This window comes from Pygocentrus nattereri, chromosome 18, assembly GCF_015220715.1.
Source record: "Pygocentrus nattereri isolate fPygNat1 chromosome 18, fPygNat1.pri, whole genome shotgun sequence".
Classification (NCBI taxonomy): domain Eukaryota; kingdom Metazoa; phylum Chordata; class Actinopteri; order Characiformes; family Serrasalmidae; genus Pygocentrus; species Pygocentrus nattereri.
Genome location: NC_051228.1, coordinates 29,586,215 through 29,607,377, shown reverse-complemented (window position 1 = coordinate 29,607,377; position 21,163 = coordinate 29,586,215). Strand labels below are relative to the sequence as shown.

At 40.6% G+C, this 21,163-nt stretch overlaps 1 protein-coding gene across 1 annotated transcript; it reads right to left on the bottom strand.

The window, feature by feature from the left end:
- Nucleotides 1-880: 880 nt before the first annotated feature.
- On the bottom strand, nt 881-19,356 carry lmnb1 (lamin B1). The gene is made up of 11 exons (XM_017692689.2): nt 18,661-19,356; nt 10,748-10,904; nt 10,487-10,612; nt 8,820-8,990; nt 7,464-7,589; nt 6,080-6,300; nt 5,122-5,347; nt 4,844-4,948; nt 3,776-3,895; nt 3,490-3,600; nt 881-2,188 (listed from the first exon to the last, which is right to left on the bottom strand). Exons 1-11 carry the CDS (start codon nt 19,005-19,007, stop codon nt 2,147-2,149), a joined length of 1,752 nt encoding a protein of 583 aa, XP_017548178.2. The 5' UTR covers nt 19,008-19,356; the 3' UTR covers nt 881-2,146.
- Nucleotides 19,357-21,163: the final 1,807 nt, after the last annotated feature.

Below are 21,163 nucleotides of genomic sequence, written 5' to 3'. Positions count from 1 at the left end.
ACATTAGAGCCATAATTACTCTTTTAGTACTTTTACTTTTGTACTTAAGTACATCTGAAGGCAAAACCTTTTGTACTTTTACTCAAGTTGAGGTCTAGAGTAAGGACTTCTACTTTTACTGGAGTAATATTTTACCTTGGGTATCTCTACTTTAACTCAAGTACATGATCTGTGTACTTCGTCCACCTCCGTTTCTGTACCTGTCTCTGATCCTCAAATCATATTATGAACCCTGGGCAGAGGCATTTTGTGACCCCCTACCTGGTCGCCCGATGCGCCCATAACACCCACTGGGTGTTCCGGCTTGGTCCGCACCAAACGGGGGAATTCACCATCAGAGCACTTTCCTCTTCTAGCAGCACACCAAACCTGTACTGTCTGTACAAAGTGCCTGTTTTAACATGAGACTTCACAGATGCTCCCATCATTCTTACAGCACAAACATCTAACTAACAGCAGGCGAGCAGTAAAATAACCGCGAACAGGTGTTTGATTTTGGCACATGGACCACAGAACATATTCTTGGCTAAGCATCAGCCACTAAATTCAAACTGACAAACCAATCACAACGAAGCAGATATCAGGCAAGGTTTTACATTATTGCTTTGATTGTGATACAGGCGTCTCCATTTTTCATCACAAATGTGAGTGTAAGAGTGCTTTCAGCCCTGCAAAATTGCTGACCAAACACCCACATGTAATTTGCTGCACTTTAGTCAGTGCACTGTGAGACCAACTGCACTAAATGAAAAAGATGTCACAAAAGCAAACTCTGCAAACAAACTAGATAGGAAAACAGCCTGAAAATGTTCTCTCAAAAAAAAAAAAAACTGCAAAAAATCTAAGGCCATTATTAAAAAAATCTCTTCACAAGAGAGGGTAGGTAGAAAATACAGCAAAATTTATTAACCTTTCAAACAGTAAAGGTTACTGAGAAAATAAGCATGCAAGTGACATGACAACCCACAATTCTAGTAATGGTTAAGATGAAAAATCAAAATGTAGGCATAAGACTACTGTCAGTTAGATAAGACAGACAAAAGGGAATAAAATAACATTTACGCAATTCCAACCTCGGGCAGTTTATTATGAGAGGTAATTATGTGATGCTGCTGCAGTCAGCTGCATTAATATATGCTAGTGTCTAAGCAAAATAAACTAGATACTGTGTAGCCAATAGAGTGCATACATAACTGCTAGTAAGGTACAGTAACTCAAGAAGAGCGTGATGCTAGCTTCCACATTATAATGGCTCAAAACTTTCAATTGAACATATTTGCAGGGAGTTATTCTCAGTGTATACTGGCATGTTCAGTGACTCAAACAAACCTTCGAGAGTTGTGTATAGTGATTCACAAAGACAAAACAAAAAAAAAAAAAAAAAAAAAAAAAAAAACACACAAAAAACCTGGTTTAAGTGTTACTCTTGAGCTCAATCACTTTTCAAAAAGCTTACAATCATAAAAGCCTGCAAAGCTTCCCAGTTTTGACTGCTGTTCATCAGACTGCCATCTGAGACTAGACTGACACCATGTGGTGGATTGCAGACTTCTGCCTGAGTGAAAGTCCTTAGGATTAAACACATTTAGCTATGTCAGTGTGGCAGCCTTCTCTTCAAAAGTGACTAATGAAACTGCAATCCATTCTGACTCCCATGTCTTGAGCTAGTCTACATTCCACTATATGCAACAAACCTCTCCAGCTAAAAATTAGAAAGCTAGTATAAAATGACAGCTTTTCTATAAAGAGGCCTTTAAAATGCTATCTTAAAAAAAATTGAGATACACATCAAAAAGGTAAGATCACAGCACCTGGGAGACTGGGAGATTTTGCAAAAGCTGCCTAAACGGTCACAGTCCCCCACTGATCATAAAAATTTTGGTTCATAGAAAGAAAGTTGTGACGCATACTTATGCACATATGCATTCACTTACAAAATAAAAATAGAAAATGTACCAAAAGAGGTTTACAATCATTTAAAACTAATTTAGGACAAGTGAAAAGGAAGGAAAAGAGGGGGAGAGAGAGGAGGAAAAAAAAATAAAAATCACTCCGTTTATAATACACACTACTGATACAAAAATAGTTCTGAGGTGGTTATAGTATTGGCAGCTGAGACTGTAGTGGAAATGTAGTGTTGCTGTGCTCACATGATTGAGCAGCCCCTCTTGGTGGCGCGTGGATCTCCCTGCAAAACACATAAGGGTGAAAACCTGTTTTCACATTACATAAATATGCTGAAGAGTGAAAGATGCAGATAATGGGTTAGTGTTTTCACATATAGCTGGTTTTAAAAGAAGCAAACCAAGTTCTGTTAAAGTGCAAATGGCCCCAGTTCTTTGTGTTCACAGCGCAAGTGAACTATAAGAGAACTCTTATTCTTTCTGGTCCTTTGAGATCTCAGACCACAACTTCATTAGAATTCGGACCCCTTTCACAGCATCAGGTGACAAGAAGAACCACCAGACCCACCTGCTGCTCCCCTTTTGGCTGTGCTGAAACAATTCGCTGAAGTACATTGTGTAAAATTGGAAAAACGGCCCTGCGGGTCTGCCGTGGTGGGCTACTTTTTCAGCTATGCTCCTCATTGAGCTCCAACTGGCAAATTTTCATTCATTCAGCTTTCAGTGTGAAAACAGCTGAAAATTGCGTTGCATGCCCAGCTTGAGTTGAGCCTTTAACACGGTAAAATCACGCGAGCTGTCGCACCTTATCGCTTTAATATGTCAGCACTGTGGTCTTTATCCTGAGTATAACCTTATAAATGGATCCTTGGTCCCTTTTATTCACTGAAGACTATGGCTGAGTGTACGGTGAGCCTCGAGCTCTTCACCATAAAGCAAATCTAAAGCAGAACTGGGGCCGTTGATTTGTGCATTGTGAAAACACAAATCAAACCACAAAAACTACAAACGAACCATGAGGTGGTCTCGGTTTGGTTTGTTTTAGGGTCCATTTAGAGGGGTCTTAGTTGCTTTGGCATGTTCACATATGCAAAAGGAACCAAAACTCAGTGGTCTGAGTCCACTTCAGACGCTGGAACGGCCCAAGTGTGAAAATGCCCTTAGGCAATGCAATCAGAGGGCAAGAAATGCACCGTCTCACTTAGTAAAACTTTCAGTGAAAGGCAGACCAGAGATCTGTCTCGCACAGCAGAATTACTGTGGACACTTTTCACCACATCACAATGTCAGCCTCTGCTACATTCTTAACCTGCTCTTGTGCAGGTTGCATTTATTACGTGTTAGGAGCCAGGAACCCTGTCTTTACCAGGAATTAAACGCTTCATGAGATAGATACCAGGTCAGGAAGTAACTCCAACTGTACATACAGCATTAAAACACATGCAGAATTCCTGCAACATGCACATTCCATTACTAGGTAGCAGAAAGAAAGAGTGACGAGTCTTCACACCCCATGCAAGACCATCTCCTGATGCAGCCTCCGTTTCTCCTCATCTTACTTTTAGTAAAAAATACTGTGTCTAACCTGTTGGTGGAAGAGATGTTCCTCAACAACCTCCACACCCTCATCATCATCATCTTCCTCTTCCTCCTCTACTGTGGTGGTTTTGAACACTGTACTTCTTACAGCCACTTCCTGTGAAAGAAAACATTACACTTCAGATATCATATCTAAAACATCCATAAACATGCCACCTGCTGGACACTAAAGGAACTATATTTCACAAACATATCTGTCTGGTCAAGACTTTTGCCAAATACTGGTCTCAATGCGCACAAGACACTTGCATGAATTCAGTATGAATTCTTACCTCTCCATCTGCATTAGTCAGGACCACTTTAACATTCTCCCCAGTGCCCCAGGAGCTCTGGCTTTTCCAGATGAGGTCAGTTGGAGGACTGGAGCTCACACCAGCATTAGATGCCCAAATCTAAAAAAAAAAAAAAACAAAGAGCAGTCAGTCATTCAAAAAAAGGGCACGTCAAAGGGGGGGGGGGATTATGGTAACCCTTTTGGTGTAACATATGGTTATATACCTATTTAAGCCTTATACACATATATGCATGTGTGCAATTAAAATTTCACACACACACTTACACTTAAAATAAGCGCGTGCGTGCGTGCGTGCGTGTGTGTGTGTGTGTGTGTGTGTGTGTGTGTGTGTGTGTATTTGCTCTACCTACACCTTGAGATCAGATAAAACAGACAAAAGCAACTTTTTAGCAACAGACTACAGTTCGGATACACCTTTATAGATGTTTAGGGAGATTTATACCACTTGTCAAAGCTTATACAGACATCATACAGCCTTAGGAATATTGCCCTTCAGTAAATTTGATTGTTAACAATTATAGTTCATATTGATTTAACAGGGGAGTAACCATACACTTTGCACACAAGTCAATTCAATATTGCAGTGGTTCCTCCCTGTTCTGCACATTATAGCGCTTCCCTGCTCAACACACCTGATCTAACAATCAACTTACTGACATGGTAAGAAGTTGTTGGACAAAAACACTCAAATGTGGAGGCCAGGAATATTCCAACCAGGGTAATGAAATTAGGGCAATATTGGGTTCACAACACTGAACAAAATCGGAGAGAACAGTAGTGACTATGCATGTTGTTGCACAACTTAGTAATGAATCTAGAGCTGGATCAAGTACAATATATGAAAATGTATTTATATATTTCCACCAGCATCAAACAAAGTAACTATTAAAAACGCATGATAAACTGTGACATTTTAGCATTGTGAGTGTCAAAGCCTGGTTACACCCCTACAATTTAAGTTAAAAAAAAAAACCAAAAAAAAAAAAAAAAAAAAAACCTATTTACCTAATTAACATGCAAATGATAAAAAGCAAGAGAGACTTACAGTGACTTTCTGACCAGCCTTGAGGACATATTTGGGAGTGAACTTGTAGGTAGCAGAAGCATCCCCGATAGTTCTGGTCATCTCAAAGCCTACCATTGGCTGGTCCTACAAATGCAAAACATCCTGCATTAGCCTTAAAAAGCAAGCATACAGCAGCAAATGTCTGTAGGAAGGAATATCAGCATGCCAAGAAGGCTTTCTTGAACAGATTAATGGCAAAACATTTCACTCAAAGCCGAGAGAAAGCTTATGAACACGTGCCCCTCGGTGGCTCTGACCTGATCAGACGCGTTGTGCAGACGGATGAATTTACCGTCCACATCAAGCTCATCGATGCAGACGTTGCCAGTAGCGGAGGCTGAGTGGGCAATGCTGACACTGCTGCTGGCCTCCGATTCCTCCACATCCACACGCTTCCTCTTCCCACGTGTGGTTCGTACGCTGCGGCTAGACGAGGCCCGGGACACTGTTACACGAGATGATGGACTGGGAGAGAGCTTCAACCTAACGAACAGAGAGAAACAGAGAAAGTGAGAGACACAATGTAAACACAGAAATAGAGGATACAAGAAAGAAAGCTACATTAAGGATGTTTAGATTCGTTCTAAACCTAAACTACTTTAGCAGATTGTGCTATACGTACGCTAGCCAGAGGTAACCGACATTCACAAATGATATATAATAGCCAATAAAGCTTACTTCTAAAACGTGCATGGCCAGTGTTTCAACTAGGGACTGACATATGTATACTTCCAGGCTGATATCAAAAATTAGTAGGCAAAGATAACATATTGGCCCAATATTCATGTGCCATCAATTGGCAACTGGCAAGTTTATACTGCAAAAATGTACAGGTATACCATTCTTACATAACATGATGTGAATAATAAAATAAACATTTGAACATTACTGAATTAACTTAAACACTTGACTCAACACCAACATTAGACATGTGGTACCAGTTTCAACCAATCCAGTGTACTTTAGGCAAAACACTGAGACAAGCTTCCAAAGCCTTGTCTGCTTTATTTGTTGGGTGAATTTTACTGAATATCAGCCCCTAGTGTTGACTCTGGTTAAGCTAGTCACCATCAAAACACAGTTAACATGATCAGAAATAATCCTGCACTGTACTTCCTACACACATAAGAGTAACAGCAAGCTCAAAGCCTGCAAAAGAACATTTCTATAATTTCCAAAAAGTAGTCCCTCAAAACAACATGTTTAGAGTCGGACCTCTCCTCTTCTCCTTCAAGCAGCTTCCTGTAGGCATTGATCTCCATGTCTAGGGCCAATTTGACATCCAGTAGCTGCTCATATTCCTCCAGTTGCTGCTGCATCTTGGCTCTGATCTCGGCGATCTCGCGTTCTTTATCTGCAAGCATCCTGCGGCTCACGTCCTTCTCCTGAGCCAGAGCAGCCTCTAGCTCGTTGATACGGTCTTGCCAGGCTCGGGCCTACATAGTGAAGGGAGAACAGAGACAGCAAAAAGATTGGAATCTTTTATTTTAAGACTTTCTACTGTAAAACACCGTACACTATGCCTACTGACACTGCAGCCTTCCTTTATACAGGTTACATATCTGGCTTGCTACTGACGGTCTAACCTTACTCAGTTTTTCTGCAGTCTGCTCTTTCCATTTCTGCTCTCATTTACCTGCCACACCCCTCTTTCTGTGCTTCTGCAGCCTCTGTTCAACTTCTCTCCTTCCTGTCAAATACAGTAACCCCTACACTGAAGTATACTTCTGCCATCAATCTAAAAGTCTAAATTTTGCAGGCAACCTACATGAGTCTGCTTTCAAAGTCTCAATTTTCAAGCAAAATATGCAGTTTGCCAAAACAGAACACATGGTAATCAGAAGTGTCACAGACCAAGAAGCAGTATGCCAAACAAGAGGACATGGTTAACAAGCTGCTTCTCTTCATTAGAACAAGCAGGATGTCACAGTTTATGACTGACAACCAAAATAGACAGCCTGCGAAAGGCCAACAAGCCTAGGCCAATAAGCCTAGCTGAGATAACCTGTTAGCTCCAACATCAAATCTTTCTCAAACCGAAGATCCTGGTAATCTATATGCAATGCCATTTTGATCCTTTCACAGCACTGCCTAAATACTCAACGCAAAACCAACAGAACAGAGTTGAGTTTGAAAAAGAACAAGCATACATTTTGTTTCCTACATAACTACTTAAGCAGTAAAGCAGACAAGGGGACCCTAAACATGCCAACAATGACTGCCAGTTTTCAAACGTAGGACATTATATAGGTCTTGCCCAGTTGTTTGTAAAAACAGGAAGTTCCTGCTTACTCAAGCTTCTACTTTAGTGCAGTTCCGCACCTCATTATGTAGCTTATATGCAATCTTTCCAACAATATAAAGCTCATTAACAGCTTTCAGCAGTTTTCAATCACACATTTAAAAGTTGTGTGACCAGAAGGCACCACAGAAAATATGAAATACCAAAAATACACCTTGTGCACTTCACTCCTTGTCAGAGTAACATAGGGTGCCAATTTTACTGACTTCCCAGCATTAACATGGGGTGACGATTTCCCAGCTGTAAGACTAAAACAGTCAGTATACTGAATAAGTGTATGACAGTGGCGATACGTACCTCCCTTTGCAGGCTGGCCAGCTGAGCTGACAGACTCTCGACCCTCAGAGCAGACTCCTTCAGCTCCTCACGAGCCATGCTAGCCGAACTGCTGTTCATCTCTGATGAAAGACGTACGTTCTCCAGCTGAAACACACAGCAGAAAACTCAGTATGAGAGTCTTGTGAAACAAGCTCAAATTTAAGATGCACTAGCAAAGAGAGGAACTGAAGCGTGAGGTCTACTTGGAGACTGGAAGGAAGTGCAACAACTGCAGATGGTAAAAAGCAAAACAGAGGTGTCAAGACTAGATTAGAAATCCGGGGGCTTGATCTCCAGGAACTCAAAACAATCTAAATGATGCAGTGGCACTACCCACAAGCAACCTTCACAGTGTATTCACTGTTCTTTGCAGTTATGCCAATATCTTGCAAGATCATCTTTCTGATACAAAACTTGTCAGTCATCTTGACAGATCAGATGTTACTGTGCAGAAATAAAATGCATAAAACTGTTAAAAAGCAGCTAAAAAGCAGGTTTATCAAGCCTGCACACAGGCCATTTTATGGCACTTTGATAGACTCATAGTAAAACTGAAAATGTTTCAGCATGACGGATCACCTGATCCTTTCAATTTCCAATGAAATTTCCCTGAAGTCACACCAACAAAAAACAAAAGCCATTCAAGGATTTTGACAGGCTCACATACCTATTTTAAGGGTATTTTTGTGATTCATCATGAATGGACTATAAGTTATGAAATAGTTCAAAAATAGTTTAACTGATGTCAGAATTAATTTCTAACTTCAAAGGGCCTTTAAAACCACACCACACCTGAGGTAAAAATAAAAAAGACAAGACGTAATGGTTAAAAATGTAAATTTTAAAAATGCATACACTTTTAAAAATTAACTATAACTATTGTGTAGTTAATAGTTCTGTAAAGTTCTATAAATAGCAGTTAAGTAAAGACTGAACCCATTTATTAAAAAAATTCAGTTATAATAATGGAATTTTGCAATGTAATGTTTTGATTTCTCGCACAGCAGTTACACAACAATAATAAACTAAACAACTGCTTACACACATACACGACTGCTACATGACATTTACTCAAACTCCTCATTATCAATCATTTTATTGTCATTAAAATGCATCATTTAATTGTAAAGTGAGCAAAATGAGCCTGCTATCCTGCTCAATCATGCAATAGAGGGCTAAGAAGTACCAGAAGAGTAAAAAGGCATTTGGTATAAAGTTTTTTTTTCCAAAGAAATGAAGGAGCTATAGCTGGCATGAAACTACTTATAAGAAAGCTGCCAACTCCTCACTCTTGTCTTACCAACACTACAGCACAGAATTAGTGAATACAGTCACCTTGGCCAAGTACGTCTGCTCCATCTCATCCTTGTAGAGTTTCACTTGTTCATCATGCTGCTGTCTCATGTCAGCCAGCGCCTGGGCCAGCTTGAACTCATACTCCATCTGTCGGCCCGAGTCCACCTCCACCAGCCTGGTCTCATGCCTGCGCCGGGTGTCCTTGATCTCCTGCGAGTCGGTGAACAGAGTGACGAGTAGTCGACACAGAGTACAATATGCTTACATTTTACAATGCATGCTGAAAGGTCTGCGCCCAAGTCATTCACACACTAAAACGGTGGTGGGAACGCAGAGTCAACAAAACTGGGGTTAGAGAAAGGTCAGAAACAATAGTGAAAAACTTGGACTGGTCAAAAAGAAACATATATAGACATGGCCTCCCAAGGTTTGCAGTTGTATGTAACTAAGGCAGCGCACTTCATTTTAAAGAGCCTGGCACATGTGTGCATTTCATTTGAAAAACTCACATCCACCTTGCATGAGTCACCAATTTACAGTGATTGAGTATAAGCTGGACTTACAAGAAGAATAATAGCTTATGTTGCTGCTAACCGATGTTTACCCTGTCTAGCTAATTGACAGTTTCAAGTTTCTTAAAATGGATATTAAGATGGCATGATGGACTAAAGTTCATTAAATTACAGCTGAACCTGAAATCATCAGATTAAAAGTGAACTACTTGAAAGCCATCCCATTTGATAACAAGGAAATATACTTCTCAAATTCTCTGGAAAGACACAAACCAAGCCAAGCATACCTGGTCTTTTAATACTACATATGAGTCACACTGAAAACTACTGTACTAACAGTTCAGTACTAACACATTAGCACAAATTCTTTCAGGTCAGTGAGGGCACACCTAATCAGACAAGCGTGTCTTTCCTGAGGGGTAGTTACAGTGTGTAAAGAGCCGTCAATGGAACATTTAGTCAATATTATCTATCTGACCTACAGCACGTTGCAAGGGCTATGAACAAAATAGCTGTTATTCATAGTACAAACTAGGACTGCTTATTGAGATCAAAAATACAAATAAATTCCAGAATTATGTAGAGTCTGCCATATCCTGAACACTTATTGTTTGGCTGGATCTTAATCTAGAACTAGCTGGTAGTGCTAGTGTATCAGTCTATAGGCCTAGAGCGGATGGATTTAGGTGCCTAGTCTTTGTAAAATTTAAACATGTATTCTCTATCTTTATCACCTTGTACCCGTCTAAATGTGGTAATCAAATTTATTCACGTTTGTCATATCAGATCATGTTTGCTACCAGCTCAAAAGACTAGTTGTAAAGTTACCACACACTGCCATTACATACTTTGGCAGTGCAGAACTCGCATACCAGCGCATTTTTACTTGTATTTGTACAAAGCAAGTTCAAAGCAAGTCATTATGAATTTTACTTATTCATTCTTTACAATCAGTGTGTCCCTCTAGCCCTATCCTCCCTAACTCAGCACAAGTTTTTCAAATCTGTGGAAAACATTAACTTAGCTACAGTATTAAATTGGGTCACTAAAGCACAACTGCTTTAAATACTGTTCTTTTATAAATGTTAAATGCTCTTAAAAAAAAAAACACACATGTGAGGCCAGTATTTATAGGCCACTATTGTGTTCTCAGCCAGTGATCTCCTGTGTCTCGTATGAAATCAGGTTGCTTACCTCTTCAAACATATTCTTTCGGAATTCAAGGTCCTCCACCAGGCTCTGGCAGCGGTTCTCCAGGTCCACTCTGAGCAGAGTCTCATCTCCTAGCTGCTTCTTAGCAGAGGCCAAACCTGCCTCAAGCTGAACACCACAGAAGTGGAGTAATGTTAGACGTCATGCTTATTTAAACAAAAAAAGCTGTTTCAAATGTACAAATAATAAATCATCATTATCAACAAAAACATCAATCCTATCAATAATAGATTTCAGGGGCACCTCCTGGATCTGGGTTTGCAGGTCAAACAGTGTGCCCTCAAGGGCCTTCTTCTCAGACAGTGCAGTGGCAAGACCAGCCTCCTTAGAGTTAAGCAATGCCTCCACATCCTTTAGCCGGACTTGAGAACTGGCCAGGTCAGCATCTTTCTTAGCACAGCTGTAACCACAAACACAAAGCTGATCAGCCTCCAAAGACATGAGGGCACATGTATGTTTCTGTATACAGTCTGTTAAAAAAAAAAAAATAAAGAAAAGGAGCAGCCACTGCATGCTCCAATTTTAAGGGTGAGGGTGCAGAAGAGGATCTGGTCAAAGGTGAAACCCTACTGATTATACACAATGAGATCTTAAATGTCAGTTACATGTTGATTGTGTTAAAGGCTGCTTAAAGGGAGAGTGGGAACTACATAGTGAACTCACATTTGATCAATGGATTGCTGGGGGGGCGTAGCCCATTGAAATAGATTATATCAGGGCAGAGTCTATGCTCAACAATGTCATCAGCTCTGTTTCTCATTACAAAGGAAAAAGGGAGGAGCTCCACTACTGCACACACAATCAGTTGATGGAATTCTGATAGCTGAACTGACTTCATCATAGGCTCGTCTGGCACCACGGTCCAATTAGAAAAAGGCATCAAATGGCTTTTGCCCACACACTCAAGAGAAGAAAGAGAAAGAAGTGAATGCTCTAAAAAAGTTGAACTCTATTGCTATTAAAATACATTGTTTAAGGACATTCTCGCAATCTTATAATCAGGAATGAAGGAGGACACAAACAAACAAACAAACAAACTTTTCTTTGCATAGAACAATTTTCCTACTGTGGTTGGAGGGGGGTGGGGGGCTACCAACAACTGTTATTACCTCGGAACAGCCCATAGAAGTACACTGGGAGCTCTCTCTACAACATTCACAGTGCAGCTGTGTCCAATGCAAACATGTGAGGGACTAACATAAGTGGAGGACAATGCATTCAGAGGGCTCAGAGAGTAGTTTACCAAACACATGGCAAGCAAAACAATTGTATAAGCATTCAGCATGTTATTACAGGAAACAAGTTTCCATGTAATTTCACTTTCACAAAAGAATGTGCTCCCAATTTTTTTTTTTGCAGCAAAGTTCACAGAACAGCCATGTTCCCACCTATGTCTCCTGCATTACATAAGTGTCCATGTAACTTTATTCAAAAGCACATCTCAAAGTCCAGCGCAGGTCAACTACAACTCTTGCATAACAGTCACATTTGTGCTAATCTAGCATGTCTAGCCCAACCCATTCAACTAAATGAACAAAAACATACAAGCTACTAGTTTTTCATGCCAGGAAGAAACATTCAAGTTCTCTTGAGCATAACATACATATGTGAGCATAAAGCAAATCAGTGCACAAGGGCCTCACAAATACTTGACTAATCACCAGAGCTTACAAAACATGCTTATGTCAGGAAGATCAAAGCCCAACATATGACTGGTAATAACATGCACATATGCTATTGTATAAACGACTTTCTTGAACTGCTGAGGGTTTTGGAGGTGGATGGGGCCCCAGTCACATGTGCATGGTTGAGTGAGACTGACAGAAAAGTGGACTCTTGGGCATTAAGTACAGGCGGGAAAAAAAGTGACGTCTGCGTAGAGAGTAAAATGAATGGAATGTTGGTGGAATGTGAGGCAGTTTACACTCAACTTGAAGGAAAGATAACATTGCTAGTAAGACACCACCACGCCTTTTTGTGTGAGCACTGTGCGGACATAGACAGGGTTCTTGCAAAGCCACTGAGACTACAGACTGAGACTGAACGACTGAGACTGAACAGGTTATTGCAGATTGGCTATTACCAACACGGCCTTGAATAGTAAAACAATAAAAGAACTTCATCTGTGCATCTTGCATCTCCCAACTTTTCTTTGGCACCAAAAAGATTTAAATTAGTTAGAAGTTTTGTAAATCAACAAAATTATATGTATGGATGCACAGCCTCAGTGGTCGAGGTCATTAGCTGATTAATGTAAAAACATAATAATAATAATTATTATTAAATCTGTGTGATATTGTCGCTATCGTCGATAATTACAACCGTAAACATGTTATTTTTAGCTTGTGCATGCACTCAAGCAAGAGTAGCAGCACAGGTCACTCACGGTGGGTATTTCCCCATCTTCACTCCACAGTGGCCTCTGCTGGCTGAGCTGCATTTTCTGGTAATAGGTGCCACTGGCTGAAATTCACTGAGTGAATGGTGATGGAACAGATTTTAAATAAATAAATTAATTAATTAATTTAAATTGTTTTCAGTTAATTTAGGTGCTTAAGAAATGCAAAGAAGTTTTCATTCTATTGATTAGGTTTGATGGCAAAGTATTACAATGTTTGATACAAAGCTAGTTTATTCATGATTTAGGGATATAGACATTTCAAAGCCTATTCAAATTAGCTAGGCTAGTAGGTTCAGTTCTCTGTTCAGGCTTGCTCAGCTTTTCTGCAGCAAAACATTCTGCAGCATTCCGAATGTATAAAAATCCACAACTACAAAAAAAAAAAAAAAAAAAAAAAAAAAAAAAAAAGCAAGAAGCTATGTTGTTTTAATATATATATATAAACCTATTTTTTGCCTTTCATTTGTAGTTTTACTATTTATACTTCACAGAAAGTCTTTCAGAATGCAGACACATGCCAGAGCTCAGAGGACAATCTACATATATTCAAATATTATTCTAGTGTGCAGACTTTAGCTTTGCTTTTCCCCATACTAAGTTCATCTCTAAGTAATGATTGCAAATACTGGGCCTCAAATCACCAATATCTTCCTTAAAAAAAAAACCCTAAGAGAAAGTCCACGTCAGATTCATGCGTTCTTAAACGCTAGCGCCATTAAGCTGCTGAGTGGGTGTAGATTCTGTTCTTACCCAAGAACAAATCCCTAAAAAGAGAACATTGGGTACTGTCAGAATATTTTAAAAACTGTAATATGTTTAAGAAATTTCTTCTTAAATGCAGTTAGTGAATGAGACACATTGTTAATTACAGTCATCACAAAACACTCTTTTCCTTTATTTCTAGGACTTTTGCATTAATTTACATGCTGCTTTAATGGCTTTCGAAAAGAGCATCAGCTAAAAAAACAAATTTTTAAATAGCTACGTTAAGTAATGTAAAACAAATAAATTAAAACAATTAAATTATAAGTTTATGGTGTCAGCCAAGGGGTTGATTTAGTTATTGCATCAAGTCGAGATCTTAAATGATTTTTTTTGCACCAATACAAAAATTATTAAAATGATTGGTTAAGTCAGACATGATTCAATATTGTTCTGCTAACAGTTACAAAATTTGAACCATGCAATTTTATAAACTTCCAAGAACAATGCAGCTTAAACAAATGCTAACTATAAAGAATTTTAGCATATGATCGTCTCCACAATAGTACATTCACCTCTACTGTACGTGAACGTGCTTTGTTACTATGAAAGGGCTTTAACAGTGCACGAATACCAAGTTCAGATAACGGCATAAGTATCAGGAGCCAAAATATTGGATTGGTGCTTAGCCAAGATAAAATAACCACAGATCTAGAGAAAATTAGCTCTGGAAAACACATCAGCGCTGTGTTTCCATAAAGATGTCACACAAGTCTCCTTATAGGGTAGCTCACTTTTGCAAACATGTGATGAACTTTAAATCTGCAAGGCTTAATGTAGCAGATGTGTCTTCACTGTAAAGGACCTGGACAAAGGGACACTTTTTCAGAAGGGAAATGGACAGCTGCACAAGTAAGAAGACCTACACAAAGATCTTACAGCTGCCATGCCACTCAAACCTAAAGTTATGGCACCTCCTCAAGGCTGAACGGGTTAAACCACCCAATCCAAACCATGAAGATAAAGCTGAACAACCAACACCATAATTATATCCCAGCAAGCTGTTCAAGGCATAAAATTAAGAAGGCAGTGGTTTAAAAAAAAAAGGCAGTGGTTTACATTAACAGGGATTTCACTTTAAATGTTTAATTTCCATGTTTAATTTATCGCACTCACTTCTAACTTCTTGCACAGAATTCTGTTTACAAAACACAAGCCTCTCAGAAACCATCACAACCCACAAACACACCACTACTGAGGAGACCACAACACACCCAGAGACAGGTGTTCTAAATAAAGGCAGTCTGTTCAGCTTTCTTTGGAACAGGTGGTAGGAGTGTGCTTTCTGCTTCAGTCAATCACTTGCACTGTCAAAATGTTTAGTGTTACAATATGACAGGCTGGAAAAAATATTAAAACCGAATCGCCGTTCTGGGCAAGGGCGCACACACAGCCTTTCATTTTCAGAATTCCTTTTATGCGCCCCGTTTTTAAAGTTTTTACTTGGAATTTCCTGCACTAAACCCAACGATAATAGCTTGAGGGCAAGTGTGTGCATAACTGCTACAAAGTTTCATTTTCACCCAGAGCTACATTCTTTGTTATTTTCTATTAAAGGCTTATGGTAAAAAAGAAGCTCCAAATAATGTAGATATAGTACTGGAAGCCTTATACTGTGAACCTTAATGTTGCTGCTACTACCACTACCCATTAGGCTCATGCTGCACCACAATTTAGCAATAGCTGAGGCATTATAAGTATAGGAAGTGTGTAGGATCCAATAACAAATCTTCTGACCAGCAACAGAGACTACAGATGGCAACCAAATGATTAAAAGCCATGGGTCTCCAATAAAGGCTTTAATGTGGGGGGGAAGTCAGGAGACAGTCACAAACACTTTGCACAAGACATCCCTCCATCTTACGCAGGCTCATTTACACACATTTATGCGATACTGAATCCCAGAGGGAATGGTCTCATGAATGAAGCCTGATAATGGGTGGAGTAGCCTGCATGAGCCCTCACTAGCACCAAAGCTCCGCCTCTAAATTCTTTCTCCATTACCCAAGAGCAATTCACTAGAAAGGGGCTGGGCTTGATCCTTTATGTCAAATAGTTCAGGTTACGTGATACACAGATGACAGATGGCAAGATGCGTTTCTACACAGGATGTAAGCTTTTAATAGGAGGTGGAAAAAGTGATATCTAATCTACATCTGTGCCAAAAAAAAAAAAAAAAAAAAGGTGTGTATCCACCCTCCATTCAGATTAATATATGAATCATCTCACTGATGCCTCTTTTGTGGAACCAGAACTGAACAGTGATTTAATTTCCACTCCTCAATATGCCACTTGATAATCTATCATGCAATACTTTTGGAGTTGCTCTGTAACAGATGCACAAAAAAAAATTCCAGGTATGTAATACCATAAGATTAAAAATGTGACATTTAAATGGTGTTTAACTGGTACAGATGGGTAAAAAGTCTGAACACTACCAGCGCTACTCATTAGTGAATTTGCCTTGCATCCTAATAATTAAGTTGTCAGACAAACAGTTTGATAAAGTGACTCGAAAATGCAGGAAACAAATAAATGTGCAAACTACAACATGATATGGAAACCAATACCGAGCTGTACGACCACCCAAGTCAACTCGCGTGCAGAAAATAGATAAATGTAAAAATATAACCTATATATCATGGAGTTGACAGCATGACAACTTACCAAGACATTCTTCATAGCCATTAATAACCACAGACATACAAAGCCTAAAGTGAGGCATTACCGAGGACCACTAATCATTAAAGATGTGGGTGGGATAATCTGTAAATCCTTTGCAAAAGAGGGACTGCAGACACTCATATCAGCTATACTGGGAACCATAAAACAGATTTAAAGCAAAAAAAAAAAAACCCTTTTGTTTTGGTTTTGTTTATATATTAAAAAAAATCCTGCACATCGTTTCATTCATCAATGTACAACATGAACGGGTGGAGGAGTGTTATTAAACAAACACAAGGTAAATCCACTTAAGTTAGACAGCCATTCAGAAACATTCTGTTAACATCAAGTGACTTGCTCCCTCTAATTTGCTACAGGCACTAGCGCCAAGTCTGGAGGTTGGAGTCAGTTCTCAATTCAATTTAGACAAGTCAACATTTGTGCTTACGAAAGAAGCTTTAACTAAGTATTTTGCTTCAAACTGCATAATCTTGCTGTGCTCACTGACATGAGTGTATCTAATTTTCTGCATTGACTTGTGCTTATTTTAATTCAGGATCATGGCATAGTTTTTAAGTGAAATTCAATCCTTTTTCATTTCTAAATTCAATACAAGGTCTCATACACAGATGTGTCATAGTTGATAGCATCCACTTAATATCCCCATCTAGCTCCACAAACTGTTCGCTTTTCCTTGCACAGTCTATTCCGTGTGTCTGACTTGGCTATCTAACTTTCTGTCAGTGGTCTGACAGACCACAGTACCGCTGTCACCTGGATATGACTGGATGGCAGACTATTCTGAATTAACTAAATCTTCAACCACCTTTTAAGGCACCAGCTTAGAGTAAAAATAAAGACAGTCACACATTTGACAACAATTAAAAAAAAAGGAGGGGGGGGCAATAAATAAATAAGACACCACTAAAACCTTCAGACTTTAAGGGACCTCCGCAACCCTGCAACTGTATCTATGGGGAATACAAAGTAAGAAACTCACTGTACACTGTAGTTTACTTGACAGTAACTGCATGAACTGGATTAAAACTACAGCCAGAAAACTGTGACAACCATAGCTGGACAGGAAACTGGGAAAAGGAAAAGTAAAGAGACCAAAGCAAGCAATAACATAAACCGACGTAAAATGGGAAGCAAGATCCAATGCAATCCACCTACTCTGCAATTTCCCTCTGGGATCAATAAAGGATTCTGATTCTATACAACCGTTACAGAGTACATGCTCTTCCTACAGGATGAGATAATGTCCTGACAGGGCCAAAGGCAAAGTTATGCACTCTTTAACTTTACCAGAAGAAAGTAGTGCGATACGGTCGTGAAAAGGTCCTGATTAAATGGCCTAGAGACTTATCGCTCTAAAGGTCATTAATGTAAGGAGTGCGGTCAAATACAAAAGCCACGCATTCAAACACGGCCTTTCGCGATAGCGCTCGGTTTCCAGTCAAATGGCCAAAGGATGAAGGTAGCTGCCCCTCCCCCAGAGCCAGAAAAGGTGTGGCACTTGGAAAAGGCAGAACTTCCACTTACGGCTCTTTGGAAATCAATTGTGTTGATCTACACAGGGGCTAAAGTTTAGACTGAAGGCCTGGCACAGAGCGGGACTTCAACTGTCCGCCAAGCGCTCATTTCAGACAATAGACTGAAGGCTAACCGCGGCAGACGCGTGGCGAACCACCACAGGCTTTCAGACCGTCTGTTACCGCTCACTATTCTTGATAGGCCACATTTGGCGGGCCATTTTGAAACAAACACAGCGAAGAAAAACACACAGCTCAACTGAACCGGAGAGCGGATCCCACAAACGAGTAAGGCACACAAGAAAACGATTCCCATTAGCAAAACGGAGCTCTCTAACTTCGCTTTGTGAGCTGCTGGTCACTTCCAACCACACATTTGGGCTGCAAAGGCATTTAGCTAGGGCTCTTCCACAGCTGCTTCAATAATAAAGTATGAGATTGGTCAGGAATACAACACTCCCCTCTCATTTTATTCTGGGTTATTAATTGTGGACCTCTAAATCGTTTAGGCGTGTAAACTGATGTGTGGGTCACTTATTGCTCTCTCGGCATAAAGATAGGAATCCATGTCCTCTAGGGACCAACTATAGGGACTGTTTATTGAACCTACAATGAACTTCTGATTCATAAGTCTGTTGTTCAGTCGTCTCATATTCGGGGTCACGGGTGGCCCTAAACCTCGTATTGCTGTAAATCTCAACTAAAACAGTCTCAATCAAGTCTGATAATGGCTAATATTTTGAAAGCAATGCTGTAACCCCATAAACAGCCGGGACGTAAACACAGCCGCTCACCCCTGCAGTAGCTGTTCGTGCTCGGTCTTGATCTTTCCGAGCTCGATCTGCAGCCTGGCGCGCTCCTTCGCCGTGTCGTCCAGGGACCTCCGGGCGTCCGCCAGCTCCGTCTCGTACAGAGACCTCAAGCCGGTGAGTTCGCGGCTCCTCACTTCTTCCCTCTCGGATATCTGCAGGTGGAGGACGCTGTTCTCGGACTCCAGGCTCCGCACTTTGTCGATATAAGCGGCCAAGCGGTCGTTCAGGTGGCTGAGCTCTTCCTTCTCCTGCAGCCGCGTTATCCGCGTGGGGCTCAGCGGCGTGCTGCTCAGTCTCTGACCGGCCGGCGTGGAAGGTGCAGTCGCCATTGTAAAACGAACTCCGAAATCAAAAAACACAAACACTACAATGCAGTTAGACGCACTACGGTTAAACCAATATCGCCAGGTTTCCGCTGAATACTCAATAAGCCGCGTGTGAGCTCGCGAGTGTGTAATATCAGCACATAAAAACACTTAGGAAAGCGGTTAAATATAGCCCAACTACAAAATAAGGGCCTCCCGCCGAGAAAGTGCCCTTAAGTAATTATGTGGAAGTAAGCAATTAATTTAAAGAGCATCCTACATTAAAGATAACGCCAAACAGGATGCACAAAAATTCCACAATAGAAGGAAAAAAAAGGCTCAAAGCTCGCACTTTGTCTTCCAACCGAATGAAAGAAATGGGCTTGAGTAATATGGCCGCTCGTTACGTCGCGAACGTCACGTGACTCCGACTGACCAATAGCCAGCAGCGACGAAACGAGACGTTTCCAACCGAAACGACAGATACAAAATTCAAAACAAGCGGAATGCAGACAGAACTGCCCGGTCGCGGCGCGGGGCCTGACTGGGCCTGACAAAGCACGGCTTTATACACATGCCTCCATTTTCCATTCACATACTAGTGATCGTAACTTTTTGTGCGTGTTACAATCGACTGAGCAGTACTTTTTTCACTCCACTGGCCCGTTACCATTCCAAAGTGGAGGTCACCCTCTGTTTGTTCCATATATTTCTACTATTCCACAAGCGCAGTGCAACAAAACACCATGCAGTGCAATATAATAAACACACAGCTTACAGTGAAATGAAGCTTTGACAATCCTAAAATGTTTTTTAAAAGGACTCTCGTGCCTTGCAACATCAAAACCAAACCACCAAACCGACAGGACTGCTTTTCCACCACCAGATGAAGCCTTCAGACTAAATTGTCATGGTGCTTCTTCACTGAAAAGCCCTTTGGGTTTAGGACAAATTAATGACCGTAACATCGTGCTCCGTAAAATGCCAGATGGTCACCCTCCCTGTTGTAAAAATGGGATTAGCATGTTAAGCATTGTAATGTCAGATGTTTGCAGGCAGTATTTAACAATCAGATATGGTATTTAGCAGAGATGAAGCAATAATGTAACATATATTACTGTATTATTGTATTGTGACTTGCATTTTAGCTTGTAGGACACTAGAGCACAGCTTTTGTTTCAAATATTGATATTTTATGACATTCTAATAACCTGAACTTGGAAACACACGCTCCTTCTAAGCCACTTCTCCTTCTGGGTCATAGGGGGAGCTGGAGCCTATCCCAGTAGACATTGGGTGGAAGGCAAGTTACAACCTGGACAGGTCACCAGTCCATTCACTCACACCTAGGAGCCATTTAACATGTCCAATCAGCCTGATTACATGTCTTTGCACGGTGGGAGGAAACCCACACAGACACAGGGAGATCACACAAGCTCCACACACAAGGGACACCCAGCTGGGGTATCAAACACATGTCCTCCTTGCTGTGAGGCTACCCACTGTGCCACCATGCTGCCCAAATTGGAAACATTAACATAATAATCTATAGCACATTTTTACCATAACATCCATTTGTCTTAAATTATTGAAGTGTTATTCTTTTAAATAGATGGTTGCAACTGTAACAACTGCAATTTCCCTCTGGGATCAATAAAGGATTCTGATTCTGATTGATTCTGATGCTGTTCAAAAATCCAGACTAATATGCATGGTTTATGCTGGTATGTACTGGTGTAGTGCTGGTCCTGTTCTGGTTTAGCTGGTCTCCCAGCATGGTCATGCTGGTTGACCAGCATACCAGCCTCCAAAACACAGAATATGCTGGTTTTGCTGGTTACCAGCATAGTAGCCTTTCTTGCTGCTGACCAACATACCAGCATCCAAAACACAATATGCACAAAATATGCTGGTTTTGCTGGTCTGTGCTGGCTTATCTAATAGGTTAGTATTTAGACTTCTCCTTTAAGGATGTACAAATCTCAAGCTCAGACGTTTGATATCTTACTGTATAGCCTTCTGTTTTTAGAATAGAACATCCATCCATCCATCCATTTTCTAAGCCGCTTCTCCGTCAGGGTCGCGGGGGGAAGCTGGAGCCTATTCCAGCAGTCTTCGGGCGGAAGGCAGGATACACCCTGGACAGGTCGCCAGTCCATCGCAGAGAATAGAACATGCTA